Consider the following 15,388-nt stretch of genomic DNA (forward strand, 5'->3'; position numbering starts at 1 on the left):
CCGTGATGCACGGGAGGGTGTATAGGCAGAGGGGAGGGGTTACACTTTTTAAAGTGTAATACTTTGTGTGGCCTCCGGAGGCAGAAGCTATACACCCAATTGTCTGGGTCTCCCAATGGAGCGACAAAGAAAAGCTAATTTCTTTCTAACTTCTTAAGAGGCAAACTGCCTGAATTTCAGAATAAAATCAACGATAATGTGCAAGCAGAACAGGAAAAGTATACAAATCCTAACAAAAAAATGGCCCAATCCTAACCCACAGGAGACAGTGGCTGTGACTCATTAGGTCGTAACTGTGGCTATTTTTAATGTTTCATGCAAGGAAGGAGCAACATTGTGGAATTGTCCCCTTCAGACAAAAGCAACACCAAGGAAAAACAAGTGGACACTCATTTAAAGCCCACACAAGGGCAAATATGTGCTGGCATAGCGTGGAACCACCAGGACTGACAATAGGTGGTGAGAACGGTTTATGGGATAATGGAATTTTACTCACCTCTGTGCCAATTTCATTTGCGATAATATTCATAAACTCGTTATCTCCCTCTTTTCTGTTGAGTACATGTAAAAAAAATAAATTAGGCCAATGTTACATATTAAAAAAAACACAAAATATAAAAAGGCATTGTCCTCTTTCAGTTAATGTGTGTCCCTTCATAACATTTGGTAAATGTAAAAAAAAAAAAAAAAAAAAAAAAAAAAAAAAAAACACCACAAAAAACAGCTCTACTCACCTACCTCAGGTCTACCAGCTATGCTATACTACGTCTCTCAATGTCTGGCAATGGCTGCGCCACTGAAGTCCCATCGTCAGTGAATCATTACGCTCGATAGTCGGTTGCCGCAATATCAAAGTGAAATTGGTGCCACAGCCAATGCCAGAATCCAGGAGCAGAACCGGAGACTTGTCAGTGCACCCGGGAGTTAAACTCAGGGTTGTTTTATTCCAAACTGCACTTAATGACGAACACTATTTGAAAGGGGAAAAATACCTTTAAGAATAGCAATAAATATGAATGAACTGCCCCTCCAAGTGACTACATATGCCGTAACAGTAGCCTGGCAACAGCGATACCTGTTTTTACTATACAGGTGGCAGTGCAGATCCTTGTGACTTTTTACAAAACTCCCAGATGAAGCGGTAAATGCGAAACGCGTGATTTATGTGATAATCTTATCTTCTTTATGCCTGATACATTGCACTATACACTATATTGCGGATACTTGTTAAAGATCCATTATTCTTCAGTTATTGACATCAAGTTCTTAGTGTTTGTACCTTACTCTCCCTATGCAGGTAGCCTACATCCCCTATTTTCATCTGGGTATTATCTGATATTACTTGTTATGTGTCTGAGGTATTTATATCATTTAGCATTTTGTTTCTAAATTAGTTAAAAAAAAAAATCATGATTACAAGTTTTTTGTATTCATTGTTATTTTCCCGAAGTTACTAGCAAGCTGGGTGTTAGGCTATGTGCGCACGTCGCGTAAAAACATGCAGTTACGCTGCGCTTTGTAGCGCAGCGTAACTGCATGCGTCCTGCCTCCCCTGCACAGTCTATGGAGATTGTGCAGGGGCCGTGCGCACGTGGCGTTTAAGAGCGCAGCGCTTCGGCTACTGCCGAAGCGCTGCGCAAAAAGAAGTGACATGTCACTTCTTTCCTGCGCTTTGCCGGCAGCTCCTGCTCTGTCTATGGGAGGAGCTGCAGGCAGAGCGCATGGAATCGGCGCTCACTACGGACATTTCTGCAGCGATCTAAAGCGCACATGTGCTCTTCAGATCGCTGCAGAAATTTCTGCAGGGCTTGTACGCAACGTGCGCACATAGCCTTACAGAGAAGACCCCAAATCACTGCTTCTATGCCCTAGCAGTCAAATTGATGGTCTGCAAATTTTTTTTTTATTGTTAGACAATAATGCCTATTATGTATACCAAATGATCATAGCTGTGGCGTTCCAGTAAGGTGTGAAAAGTAAAAATTGTATAAAATAAATTCAGATTAAAAAATGTAACATTATGCAAAAAAAACATGCAAAGAAACAAATATGAAAGAGCATTTTACTTAAGCTCTTCCAACAAATGATATGACTTACCCTTTATATAAATATAAAAAAAAAAAAAAGGGCTGATAAAAGACAATTTTAATGGAAAAAAATAAATACTTAGGACTCTAGGAATGTGCTGACATTAAAATAAATTTTCTGAAATGTGATAATATTGTGACGAAAACTATAGCCATACAGTAACTTGTTAGTTCTGCTGCTTGGCTAATGGCATAAATTTACAGGGGACCTATTATCAGGATATCAGACCCCTAAAGGCATGTGTATTAAGGCCCTTTAACTCCTTCAGCCCCCAGGCATTTTGCGGTTTTCCGGGTTTTTTTTCCTCTCTTTCTTCCGAGAGCCGTAACTTTTTTATTTTTCTGTCAATCTTGCCATATGAGGGCTTGTTTTTTGCGGGACGAGTTGTAATTTTAAATGGAACCATAAGTTTTACCATATAATGTGCTGGAAAACGGCAAAAAAATTCCAAGTGCGGAAAAATTGCAAAAAAAGTGTGATGACAATAGTTTTTGGGATATTTTATTCATGGTGTCCACTATATGGTAAAACTGATGTATCTATGTGATGCCTGAGGTCAGTGCGAGTTTGCAGACACCAAACATGTATAGGTTTACTTGTATCTAAGGGGTTAAAAAAAATTCAGAAGCTTGTCCAATAAAAGTGGCGCACATTTTGCGCCATTTTCCAAAATTCGTAGCGTTCTCATTTTTTGGGATCTAAGGCTCAGTGATGACTTATTTTTTGCGTCTTGAGCTGACGTTTCTAATGGTACCATTTTTGCGCAAATGCTACGTTTTGATTGCCTGTTATTGCGTTTTGCGCAAAACTTGCGGCGACCAAAGATCGTAATTTTGGTGTTTGGAATTTTTTGCCGCTACGCCGTTTACTGTTCAGATTAATTGATTTTATATGTTGATAGATCGGGAATTTCTGAACGTGGCGATACCAAATGTGTGTATATTTTTTAATTTTTCTAACCCTCTAATTTTCAATGGGGTGAAAGGGGGGTGATTTGAACTTTTAGGTTTTTTATATTTTTTTAATTTTTTAAAACTTTTTATTTTACTAGTCCCCCTAGGGGGCTATAGCGGTCAGCACTATGGGGAGATAAGGTATGCACACCAGTGACTATGTAAGGGGAATACATGGAATAGCAGAAACTGCTGTGTGAATACTGACTTGAAAAATCCAATAGCTGTATGTAAGAGTGAAAATGTGAAAAATGGAACCTGCATTACTGCCATGAATATATGAATAAAGAGAAATTTAGCTACTGAATTGATCAATGCAATAGAGCCCCAACACTACGCCAAAGTATTTCTCTATGTTGGGGTCCCTAGCTTGTGTGTGTCCTCTCATGCAGTTAAAAAACTTACCGTGTATGGGAAGCTGAGACCCAGGCTATTTATGCGTATGATATGGATTAGCAATAGGTGTGGTGGGGAGGGTTCACAAACGAAAAACTACTAACAATAACGAATAACGTTTGGAACACCATTCTAAGTCTGAATTGGGTGCAAAAACCTAAAAAAACATCACTAGGTTTTTTGCACCCAGTTCAGACTTAGAATGGTGTTCCAAACGTTATTCGTTATTGATAGCGGTCAGCAATCTGATCGCTCTGCCCTGCCCTATCTGCAGATCACAGCTACAGAGCTGAGATCTGCAGATATGCTGCTTTACTTTTGGAAACCACCGAAGTCACGTGATCATGTCACGTGACTTCCGATGGGGCAGGGTAAGTCGGAATAATGGCGGCGCGCATATACATCTCGCTGCCAGATTTTGGCAGCGAGATGTAAGGGGTTAATATTCGCAGATGGAAGCGATTCCACCCGCAACTAGCAGGCACACGTCAGCAGTTGAAAACAGCTGATGTGTGCGGATCGCCACCGCCTACCCACAGCAGGGGGCGGGGATTAACTACACACGATCCATGACGTACCCAGTACCTCATGGGTCGTTAAGGGGTTAAATCTTATTAACTCCATCATACCTTTCTTGTAGAATTTGAGTTGGAAATTGTAAAGGGATTCATCCTTTAAGTTTTAGTTGCAAGTGCAGGGGGCGGACAGTGCACTCCAGCTCTCCTGCGTCCGGACCCTGCCTGACAGGTCCCTCTTCTCTCCATGACCGGCCTGCCCTGCCCAAACTTCAGTACAGGCACCATCATTGTCTGGGGTGGTCTCGTCAGATGGGGCTGTGCATGCGCAGATCGATAGTCCGACTTTTGCGACATTTGTAGATTATTGCACAGAATGTCAGGCAGGGCGGCAGGTCACAGAGTAGTGACTTATACGTCAGAGAGCAGAGGCCGGAGGTGCACTAATGAGAGGCAGTGTCCGCCCCTACACTAGTAACGAAAACTTCAAGACTGGATTTCTCTGCAATTTTCAAACAAAATACTACAAGGTGGGTGTTTAAAGAGCATTAGAGGGCCTTTTCATACGTCTTTAATTATGAGTCTAAGCTGAGGACCGGTTACCTTTTAAGCACCACTCCACAGTTGCTTTTTTCAGTGCAGCAGTGGTGCTATACATGTTAACTCCCTGCACCTAGTGTTATACTCATTCTCCGGTGTTTTCACACTTTTTCAGAGCCGCTCCTGTCCACTGTGCTGTCTTGTCACAGTAACTTCTAACTGGTCAGAAGTCAGGACTTACGTCACAAGCTTCCAATGTGAGTCTATGAGAACCAGAACGAGGCTCTCATAGACTTATATTGAGTGTTGACGTCAGGCGCGCTCCAGCAAACAATGGCACTGCTGGCAGGTCACAAATCCCTGCAGACTGACCAGGGCAGTGGCGATAAAAGATGAAGCCACCGGAAGAGGAGTAAAAGACAGCAGGTAGGGGACTTTATTTAAAGCACTATTCCCAGCAGTATACGATGAGTGGTGCTTCAAATTTATGCCATTTACCAAGCAGCAGAAATAAGTTACAGTAGGACTACAGTTTTTGTTTTACTACTAAAATCCATCATGGTTACAAAAAATACAATGGCGCCACAAACTTAAAAAAGTTATATATACTCTAAAATGGTGACACTGAAAAACAAGCCCTCATACAGGTACATTGACAGAAAAATAAATGATTGCTCTCTCAACTACAAAGCAAAAAAATATTTCCCCCAAAAATAGACTCAGCGTTGAGCGGGAATTAAACCTCCAGTACTTAAAGGGAATCTGTCAGCAGGTTTGTGCTATGTAATCTGACAGTACCATGAGGTCGTGACAGAGACCTTGATTTCAGTGATGTATCACTTAATATACTGGGTACAGCAGGAATAATAGACTCTGGTTCAGAATGCTATTAACCAGCAGATTAATCCCAAATCTGCAGGTTAATAGCATTTTTCCATGTGACCATGTTTCCTTCAACTAGAGTTGATTGGGGGGGGGGGGGCGCAGTTTTAAAATCAGAAAAAAGGACCTAAAAAAGGGCTATATATCTCAGGAACATTTTCCTGCTCCTCCATGTAATCAAGCTGATTCTCTCAGAGCACAGCCTAAAACACATTCCAGTAAGTAACACATCACTGCAATCAGGCTCTCTCTCTCTATATGTCTATGTCTATGTCTATGTCTATGTCTATGTCTATGTCTATGTCTATGTCTATGTCTATGTCTATGTCTATGTCTATGTCTATGTCTATGTCTATGTCTATGTCTATGTCTATGTCTATGTCTATGTCTATGTCTATGTCTATGTCTATGTCTATGTCTATGTCTATGTCTATGCCTATGCCTATGCCTATGCCTATGCCTATGCCTATGTCTATGCCTATGCCTATGCCTATGCCTATGCCTATGCCTATGCCTATGCCTATGCCTATGCCTATGCCTATGCCTATGCCTATGCCTATGCCTATGCCTATGCCTATGCCTATGCCTATGCCTATGCCTATGCCTATGCCTATGCCTATGCCTATGCCTATGCCTATGCCTATGTCTATGCCTATGCCTATGCCTATGCCTATGCCTATGCCTATGCCTATGCCTATGCCTATGCCTATGCCTATGCCTATGCCTATGCCTATGTCTATGTCTATGTCTATGTCTATATATATATATATATATATATATATATATATATATATATATATATATATATATATATATATATATATATATATATATATATATATATATATATATATATATATATATATATATATATACCTAGTGAATTCCCTTTAAGTGGTTAAAACAGTCAACTAAAAACATGGGGTAGTGAAACATAAGGGTATGTGCGCACGTTGCTTTTTACCTGCTTTTTACCTGCTTTTTTGCTGCTTTTTCTTCTGCGCTGTTTAATGCCAAAATGGATGTGTTCTTCTATTCAAGCAAAGTCTATGGGAATTTGGGTTTCTTGTTCACACTATGTTGTTCAAAATGCTGCCTTTTTGTGGCAGAACTTTGGTCAAAAACTCAGCTTTTCAAAGAAGCAACATGTCAATTGTTTTTGCCATTTGGGTTTTGCACTGCAAAGCTGAGTTTTTGACCAAAGTTCTGCCACAAAAAGGCAGCATTTTGAACAACATAGTGTGAACAAGAAACCCAAATTCCCATAGACTTTGCTTGAATAGAAGAACACATCCATTTTGGCATTAAACAGCGCAGAAGAAAAAGCAGCAAAAAAGCAGGTAAAAAGCAGGTAAAAAGCAACGTGCGCACATACCCTAAAGCAGACCTCCATTGCACAGTCTCAAATCACCATAGTTTCTGCTAATTAGTGTGATGCTGGATAGTTTATATGTGAACACTTTATCCCTCCGGAGTTCCCCTTTAAGAACATGACCAGTGCAGGGACAGGTGCTTTCCAGATGCTTATAAATATACAATAACTAAATAGTAACTAAACATTAATATATATTTATATATATATATATATATATATATAAATATATATTAATGTTTAGTTACTATTTAGTTATTGTATATTTATAAGCATCTGGAAAGCACCTGTCCCTGCACTGGTCATGTTCTTAAAGGGGAACTCCGGAGGGATAAAGTGTTCACATATAAACTATCCAGCATCACACTAATTAGCAGAAACTATGGTGATTTGAGACTGTGCAATGGAGGTCTGCTTTAGGGTATGTGCGCACGTTGCTTTTTACCTGCTTTTTACCTGCTTTTTTGCTGCTTTTTCTTCTGCGCTGTTTAATGCCAAAATGGATGTGTTCTTCTATTCAAGCAAAGTCTATGGGAATTTGGGTTTCTTGTTCACACTATGTTGTTCAAAATGCTGCCTTTTTGTGGCAGAACTTTGGTCAAAAACTCAGCTTTGCAGTGCAAAACCCAAATGGCAAAAACAATTGACATGTTGCTTCTTTGAAAAGCTGAGTTTTTGACCAAAGTTCTGCCACAAAAAGGCAGCATTTTGAACAACATAGTGTGAACAAGAAACCCAAATTCCCATAGACTTTGCTTGAATAGAAGAACACATCCATTTTGGCATTAAACAGCGCAGAAGAAAAAGCAGCAAAAAAGCAGGTAAAAAGCAGGTAAAAAGCAACGTGCGCACATACCCTAAAGCAGACCTCCATTGCACAGTCTCAAATCACCATAGTTTCTGCTAATTAGTGTGATGCTGGATAGTTTATATGTGAACACTTTATCCCTCCGGAGTTCCCCTTTAAGAACATGACCAGTGCAGGGACAGGTGCTTTCCAGATGCTTATAAATATACAATAACTAAATAGTAACTAAACATTAATATATATATATATATATATATATATATATATATATATATATATATATATATATATATATATATATATATATATATATATATATATATATATATATATATATATATATATATATATATAGTTTTTTGTTCGTTCTTTCTTCACTATTGCGTCAGCATGGAAAGTTATGAAAGTTTGTAATTGATTTCACGAGGCAGACTGACTTCTTTCCTGTTCAACAACATGATCAAAGTCATCTCCGATCTGATGCTCTACCAGAATACGGAAGTTGCTCAACAATAAGAAAAGCCCGAAGAAAGAAGTTGGATGTTACTTTGATCATAGCTTTAAACATGAAATAAGCCAAATTCCCTGATAAAATCTGATTCAAACTTTCATAACTTTCCATGCTGGACACAAAAATGGAAAAAAAAAAAAAAGAAATATTCATAAAGAGAAAGTGCCATCAAAACAAAATTTTTCAATAACTGAAAAAATGTAAAGTATTAATGTTTTAATGATTTGTTTAAATATTATCAATTGCTTTTTAATTGAGCAAAATATAAAAAATTACTTAAAAAGTTTGATATTTTCCACTCTTAAACAGTAGAGGGAGCAGCTGCTGAAATTTGGCATGAAACCCTAGTGTATAACTCCCCTGGATTACAACTGCAGTAAAAGTGGGCAGAATCTGCTCTCCTGTGTGTGATGATACGCCTCCCCTCCCAATCTGGGGGTTTCCATAAGGATAAGGGAAGATGAAGTTTAGGATCACAGTGCGGAGCCATTTTGTTGGTGTCTGCAAAGTGATACTAATATGTGAAAAGTGTCACTGAGGACAGCTGGCATAGTTCTCAACTGTATAATGTGCCCCCATATTACAATGTGCCCCCATATTACAAAAGGCCACCTCTGATCACAGCAGCTCCTCCCATCACCGCTCTGCTCGCACTGAGCACAGAGCGCTGACAAAAGGAGCTGTCAGGAGCAGAGGCCGAGGTGAGTACATGCAGCGGGGAGTGGTGATCGCAGCCTGACATTAGTACAATACCAGGCTCAGGCTGCGGATCACCGCTGCCCGCCACCGTTCTCAGGGGAAAGTAGAACACACAGTATATGCTGGGGGCTTCAGAGATGGTGGCGGTCTCCTCCCCGAGCTGTGATTTGGACATCTCAGGGGGCATGTCATAGTCACAGCGAGGAGCAGCTACAGTGTAGGAGATAGAGTCGGACACTGACTGTTACCTCCTATGCACAGGAGCTGCCGTATTTGCGGTCACACTGCAAATGCAAGATGGCAGCCCCCAGTGTTTCAGTAGAAATAGAATTAAGCAACAACTAAATAAACAATGAATTTAATTATTTTAAAAAGAATTGATTCCATAATTAATAAAAAAGTACAATTGCGGAACCTTTCCTTTATAAAAACAACAAAAAACTAATTTCTCCCTTATCACCTCCTTTTCTCTGATCCACTTTTGTCTCGCATTACAATTAATACTGAAAAAATATGTAAAGAAATCTTTTTGTCCCAGGAGCCATGTCCACCTTCTCCTAAGGCTATGTTCACACGCTGCGTTTTTTTGACGCTGCTTTTTTGGCCGCTAAAAACGCACAAAAACGCACCCGCGGCAAAAAACGCATGCATTTTTACCGCGATTTGGTGCGTTTTTTGGCTGCGTTTTGCTGTGTTTTTGATCTCTGCGTTTTTCCAATGCATTGCATGGGGGGAAAATGCAGAAAAACGCAGGAAAGAACTGACATGTCCATTTATTTTTTTTTTAAGCTCAAAAACGCAGCTTAAAAAAAAAAAAAGTTGTGTGCGGACAGCAAAAATGAAAACTCAGACTTTGCTGGGGAAGCAAAGTCATGCAGTTTTGAAGCCAAAAACGCATCCGAAAAACGCGCAAAAACGCAACGGAAAAACGCACTGTGTGCACATAGCCTAACTGTTCTGTACGTGACTGTAAAACTGTCTGCAGCAGGAGCCTCCCCTCTCCTTTGCCCAGTTGGTAGTAGGATACAATGATTGTAATGATTTCACTTTCTCTAATCCCCCTTCCTCCAGCCAAAATTGAAAACAGATCACTGGGAGATTAACCCCCGTGTGCGAGATTACTATGAGCCAGACCGTTTCAAAAACATGCAGAAAAGACTACAGTCTGACAAAAGCAAATGTTAACGATCGCAACACTCACCGATGTAAAGAAAATAGTTTGCTTCTGTCTGGGCTGTTTTTAAAGCTTTGCGCTGTAAGGACGGCAAGATCTCTAAGTAAAGTCAAATTATTCTGAAAGACAAAATAAACTTGATGTGAACATCCAGTCATTAAAGGGAATCTGTCACCAAGTTTTTGCTCCCCCATCTGTAGAGACAGAGACCCTGATTCCAGCGATGTGTCACTTACTGAGCTGTTTGCTGTCATTTTTATAAAATCAACGTTTTCCCTGCTGCAGATCTAACAATTATACAGAACTCATGAATATAATGGACTTGGACTACTTGGCAGCGAGACAAGTAGTCCTGTAATGATAAAATTACTGATTATTCAGCAGTAGATTATCAAAACTGCACTAAGCAGCCCAGTAAGTGACACACTGAGATCAGGATCTCTGCCCCTGCATTGTGCTGCCCTCAGATTAAATGGCAAAAACCTGGTGACAGATTCCCTTTAAAGAAAATCTCTCAGCACTCTATATCCCATTCCTCTGTAATACCTCGTGGAAATATATGAATACATTGTGTGTTAGCACTCCCCTACACACTGACACTGCCAGCTCTGATCAGACTGTGTGAAACTGCAGAGGCATACCCTAATAAGACAAGGTGAATGGTAATGCCTAAATGTCAATACATTCATACATTTCCAGGAGGAATAACAGAGTCCCAATAAAAGCTGCTTCAACATTGTTATTTCACAGGAGATACAAATATTTCCTCAAAGAGCCCTTACTTCACACTTGACTTGTTGCTGTAATTTTTGCATCTTCCTGTTATCTGAATGGGGCTTTCAAAAATGTATGTAAATGCTCCAGACAAAACCCCACCAAGGTAAAATAAGCTGATTTTGGAAACTTCTGCAACATATCCTGCATGGGAACAGACTCTAAAGGGTTTGCTGAAATCAAAAATCTAAAAAGAGAATTTTGTTACTTACCGTAAATTCTTTTTCTTATAGTTCAGTCATGGGAGACCCATACCATGGGTGTATAGCTACTGCCTCCGGAGGACACACAAAGTACTACACTCAAAACGTGTAGCTCCTCCCTCCTAGCATATACACCCCCTGCTAGCCAGTCCTAGCCAGTTTAGTGCAAAAGCTGAAGGAGGACATCCACCCACAAGAAGAGACAGAGTAAAACCCGGAAGAACCGGAACCTCTGTCTACAACAATAACAGCCGGTGAAGACACACGGAACAAAAAAACCTGCCAACAGGCAATAGGGAGGGTGCTGGGTCTCCCATGACGGAACTATAAGAAAAAGAATTTACGGTAAGTAACAAAATTCTCTTTTTCTTTATCGTTCCTATGGGAGACCCAGACCATGGGACGTTCTAAAGCAGTCCATGGGTGGGAATAAACAGACAACTGAGAAGCAGGCAAAACCTAACTTCACAAATGGGCGACAGACGCCGGAAAGATGCGTCTGCCCAAGCCCGCGTCTGCCAAAGCATGAGCATGCCTTGGGTAGTGCTTTGAAAAAGTATGCAGACTAATTCGAGCTGCAGTCTGACAGACCTACTGAGTCGTAGCCTGGTGCCTGAAAGCCCAAAAGGCACCGACAGGTCTGATCAAATGTGCTCTGATCCCCGGCGGGGAAGGCACTTGAGTACACTTGTAAGCCTCAGAAATGGCCGACCTAAGCCAACGAACCAGGGTCGGCCTAGATGCCAAGAGACCGCTACGCTGACTAGCAGTCAGCACCAGAGAGAGGTGCACCGCCTAATAACGGCGGTGCGAGACACATAGATCCGGAGCGCCCGCACCAGATCCAGGATATGCAACGCTTCCTCAAAGCGATGAACAGGAGCCGGACAAAAGGAAGGCAGGAAAATTGCCCCGGATAAGGTGGAAGCAGTAACCACCTTAGGGAAAAAAGTCCGGAGTCGGACGGAGACCACCTTGTCTTGATGCAAAAGACCAAAAAAAGGGGGTGACTCCGAGAGAGTGCAGCCAGAACTCTCTGGCGGGAAATTATAGCCACTAGAAAGACTACTTTCTGTGAAAGATGAAACAAAGAAACCTCCCTAAGAGGCGCAAAGGGGGGTTTCCGGGAACCGGGAGGACCGGATTAAGGTCCCAGGGCTCCATAGGCCGCCGGAAAGGCGGAATGATGTGAGATGCGCCCTTAAAGGAGCGCACCGGAGCCAGCCGGACGATACGCCGCTGGCACATACTGACAGAGCCGACACCTGTCCCTTAATGAGGGATAGTCCTAGCTGTAGACCGGACTGTGGAAGGGACAGGAGGGTCGGCAAGACCAAAAAGGTCAAAGGACACTTTGGAGCTCGAGTCATAGCGGAGATGACTTCAGGAAGGATACCAGAAGTCGCCAAGATCCAGGACTCAAGAGCTACGCCGTCAATCTGAGAATCCAGAATTCTGACGGAAAAAACTGACCTTTTGAGAAAAGGTCTGGACGGTCCGGAAGATGCCATGGCAACCCAACGGACAGAAGGAGCAGGTCAGAATACCAAGCCTGCCTGGGTCAGTCTGGAGTATGAGAATGACCCGACGGCCCCCTTTACTGATCTTGCGCAGGACTCTGGACAAGAGGAAGAGGGTGAAATACGTAAAGAGACGAAGCTGGGATCAAACATGAACCAGTGTGTCTACCGCAAACCCTGAGGATTGTGGACCACGGTTGGACAGCTGAAATAGTCTGCCTCGCAGTTTTCACATCTAGGATGTGGGCTGCGGATACGGTGGACTAGGAGTCCCTTGTCCACTGAAGAATGTTGAGCCGCCAAGATTGCCAGGCGGCTGAGTGTCCCGCCCTGGAAGTTGATGTAGGAAAACGCTGTCACGTTGTCCGACTGGACTCGAATGTGCCTAGCCGCCAACAGATGGTGAAGGCTTAGAGAGCTAGAAATACAGCTCTGATTTCCAGCACATTGATCCAGAGGGCTGATTCGGACAGAGTCCAAGCGCCCTGCGCTCCACGGTGGAGATATACTGCTCCCAAGGCGGAAAGACCAGCATCCTGGTGAGGATCACCCGGGACGGGGCCAGGAAGGAGCGTCCCTGAGTCAGAGTGGCCGAAGCCACCACTGAAACGAGCCCCTGGTCAGTGGCGAAGCCACCACCCCGTGGAAGGAGGGAGTTCGCGTGTACAGCGGAAAACATCCAGTCTCAGAGGACGCAGGAGAAACCGGGCAAGGAATCGCTTCCATTGACGCCACCGTCTGACCAGTACCTGTATATGGTGTCTGGTAGAACGACGTCGACCGCCAGCGGAGGAACTACTGATCGACTAAGAGCAGCTTCACAAGTGCCGACAGAGTCTCGAATTGCGTCCCTGAGAACCTCTGGTTCGAAGTCAGAGTGGACTTGGACAGGATGACAAGCCACCCGAATAGGTTAGAGTGGCGAGAGTGAGCGAAGCACTGTGCTAAGAGTCTGCACTGGATGAAGCCCCGACAAGAAGGCCGTCCAGGGCAAAAGATCACTGCCAATCCCTAGGGGTGCAGGACCCTAATCACAGCTGCCCCAATGAGAATACTCGAGGGGCCGTGGCTAACCCCAAGGGAAGAGCCACGAATTGGACCACTCCGATTGCAGAACGTAGTCAACGCTGGTGTGAAACTGCGATTGACCCCTGCAGATAGGCATCTCTGATGCCGATGGCTGCTAGGGAATCTCTTTGGGTTCTTGATTGATCCGGTGAGAAACACACGGAACAAGACCGAGACTCCATGTGAAAACACCACACCTGACCATGCTTGAAAAGCTAAAGATCCAGGTCGGAAGGCACCGCCCTCTTCGGGGACTAGGGATAGATTTAAGCAAAAATCTCAGAACCGTTCCCAGTCGGGAACCGGTACAATTACTCCATTGGCCTGCAAGAAATGCCACGGCCTGTGAGAAGGCGGCGGCCTTGGAGCCGGGAGGAGTTGACAGAAAAAATCTGTTTGGCGGGTGGACAGAATTCCATCCTGTAGCCATGGGAGATATAATCCCGCCCCCACTGAACGGAGACGTGTTAGAACCATACGTCGCCAAGTGGAGAGAGCCTGCCACCGACCAAGGAGGTTGTTGGCGTGGCTAGATAGCTCGGAGGAAGCTGACTCAGTGGCAGCATCTCCTGCGGTCTTCTGAAGACGCAGCTTCGAGCCATTTGGTTCTATGAACCTAGGCCGAGCTAGAGGACGATCAGATGGAGGAACGGAAACCACCGAAACCTCAACTGATTCCTGCCCTGGACAGGTTCCCTGGTTTAGGTTTGTGGCAAGGAAGAACTCTCCCCGCCAAGAGCTTCCTTAATTTCATCCAGTTGGTTCCGAAGAGACTGGTCCCACCAAAGGGGAGTCCAGCAAGGAACCTCTATAGAGGCATCTGCCTTCCATTTCCGAAGCCACAGGAACCTGCGGATAGCGAGGAAAGTAACCAAGACCACCGCCGTGCGGTGTCCAGCATGGCAGACCTGGCCTAGGATGAAAAGACTGAAGTCTGGAAGTTCAGGCAACCGTTTTGGGCATAGAGTCCCTGTGAGGGAATGAATCTCCTCCAGAGAAGCAGAGAAGGTACAAAAAAACCGCACTGCTGTAAAGCTGAGGAGAACGAAGCTCCTGCCTCCCCCATACCGACTTGGCCAAAAGGACAACCGGGCGGACCGCAAGTGAGGAGCCATCAGCCACTGACATAACGGTCCGGGCTGAGCCACCTGAGGTAAATGAGCCCACTTTTTGACCACCATTGGTGGACAGGGGAAACACAGTCCTCAGAATCACGCTTCATGGGAAGCGACTGTCAGAGCGGACCCTGGGCTTGGTCACAGGGGCCTGAAAACTGGAGTGATTAAGGAACACACGTTGTGTTCTCCTAGGTAAGGCAACTCCGGCGGATTGAGGTCCAGCACAAAATTAATGTACCGTGGGATCCTTATAGAGGTGCCGTCAGCCACTGATACAACTATCCGGGCTGAAAGTCTAGAGACCGGAGGGGCCACCCTTGGCGAATGAGTACACTCCTTGACCACCTCTGATGGGAGGGGGAAACAGGCAGCAGAACCCCGCTTTGGGGTCTGCAGGACAGGCTGTGGGCTTGGACGCAGCGGGCTGAAAACTGGAGTGGTTAAGGAACACACTCCTCGTCCTGTTAAAGGTATACTGATGCCTTTCTGCTAGCGGGGAATACTCCCCTGATACAGGCGGATGGAGGTCCAGTACAAGTATAATGGACGCAATCCAATCATTCGCATCTGCGTCACCTACGGACGGATCAATGGTACATAAAGTAGCGTCCGAGCCCCTGGTAGAGACATCCTCCTCGTCCAGTGAATTAGCTCGTAATCGGAGCTGCGGGACGGGGAGGACAGGGAACCCTGCGTCTCCCTGTCAGGAGGACGGGGTCTGAGCCCAGAAGGAGAGTCCTTTGTGAGCTTTGCTGAGCGAGCTGAAG

General features: G+C 43.9%; 1 protein-coding gene across 2 annotated transcripts in view; it reads right to left on the reverse strand.

Annotated features, from left to right (window-relative positions):
• The window catches only part of LOC142311485 (alanyl-tRNA editing protein Aarsd1-B-like), a 130,834-nt gene that overhangs the window by 22,021 nt on the left and 93,425 nt on the right, over window positions 1–15,388 (reverse strand). For both annotated transcript variants that reach the window (XM_075349961.1, XM_075349959.1), the window contains 2 exons: window positions 9,966–10,057; window positions 497–551 (listed from right to left, as the gene is read on the reverse strand). In XM_075349961.1, the coding sequence (XP_075206076.1) occupies window positions 497–551; window positions 9,966–10,057 (147 nt within the window). The remainder of the gene's footprint in view (window positions 1–496; window positions 552–9,965; window positions 10,058–15,388) is intronic.

This window comes from Anomaloglossus baeobatrachus, chromosome 5 (assembly GCF_048569485.1).
Source record: "Anomaloglossus baeobatrachus isolate aAnoBae1 chromosome 5, aAnoBae1.hap1, whole genome shotgun sequence".
Lineage (NCBI taxonomy): Eukaryota > Metazoa > Chordata > Amphibia > Anura > Aromobatidae > Anomaloglossus > Anomaloglossus baeobatrachus.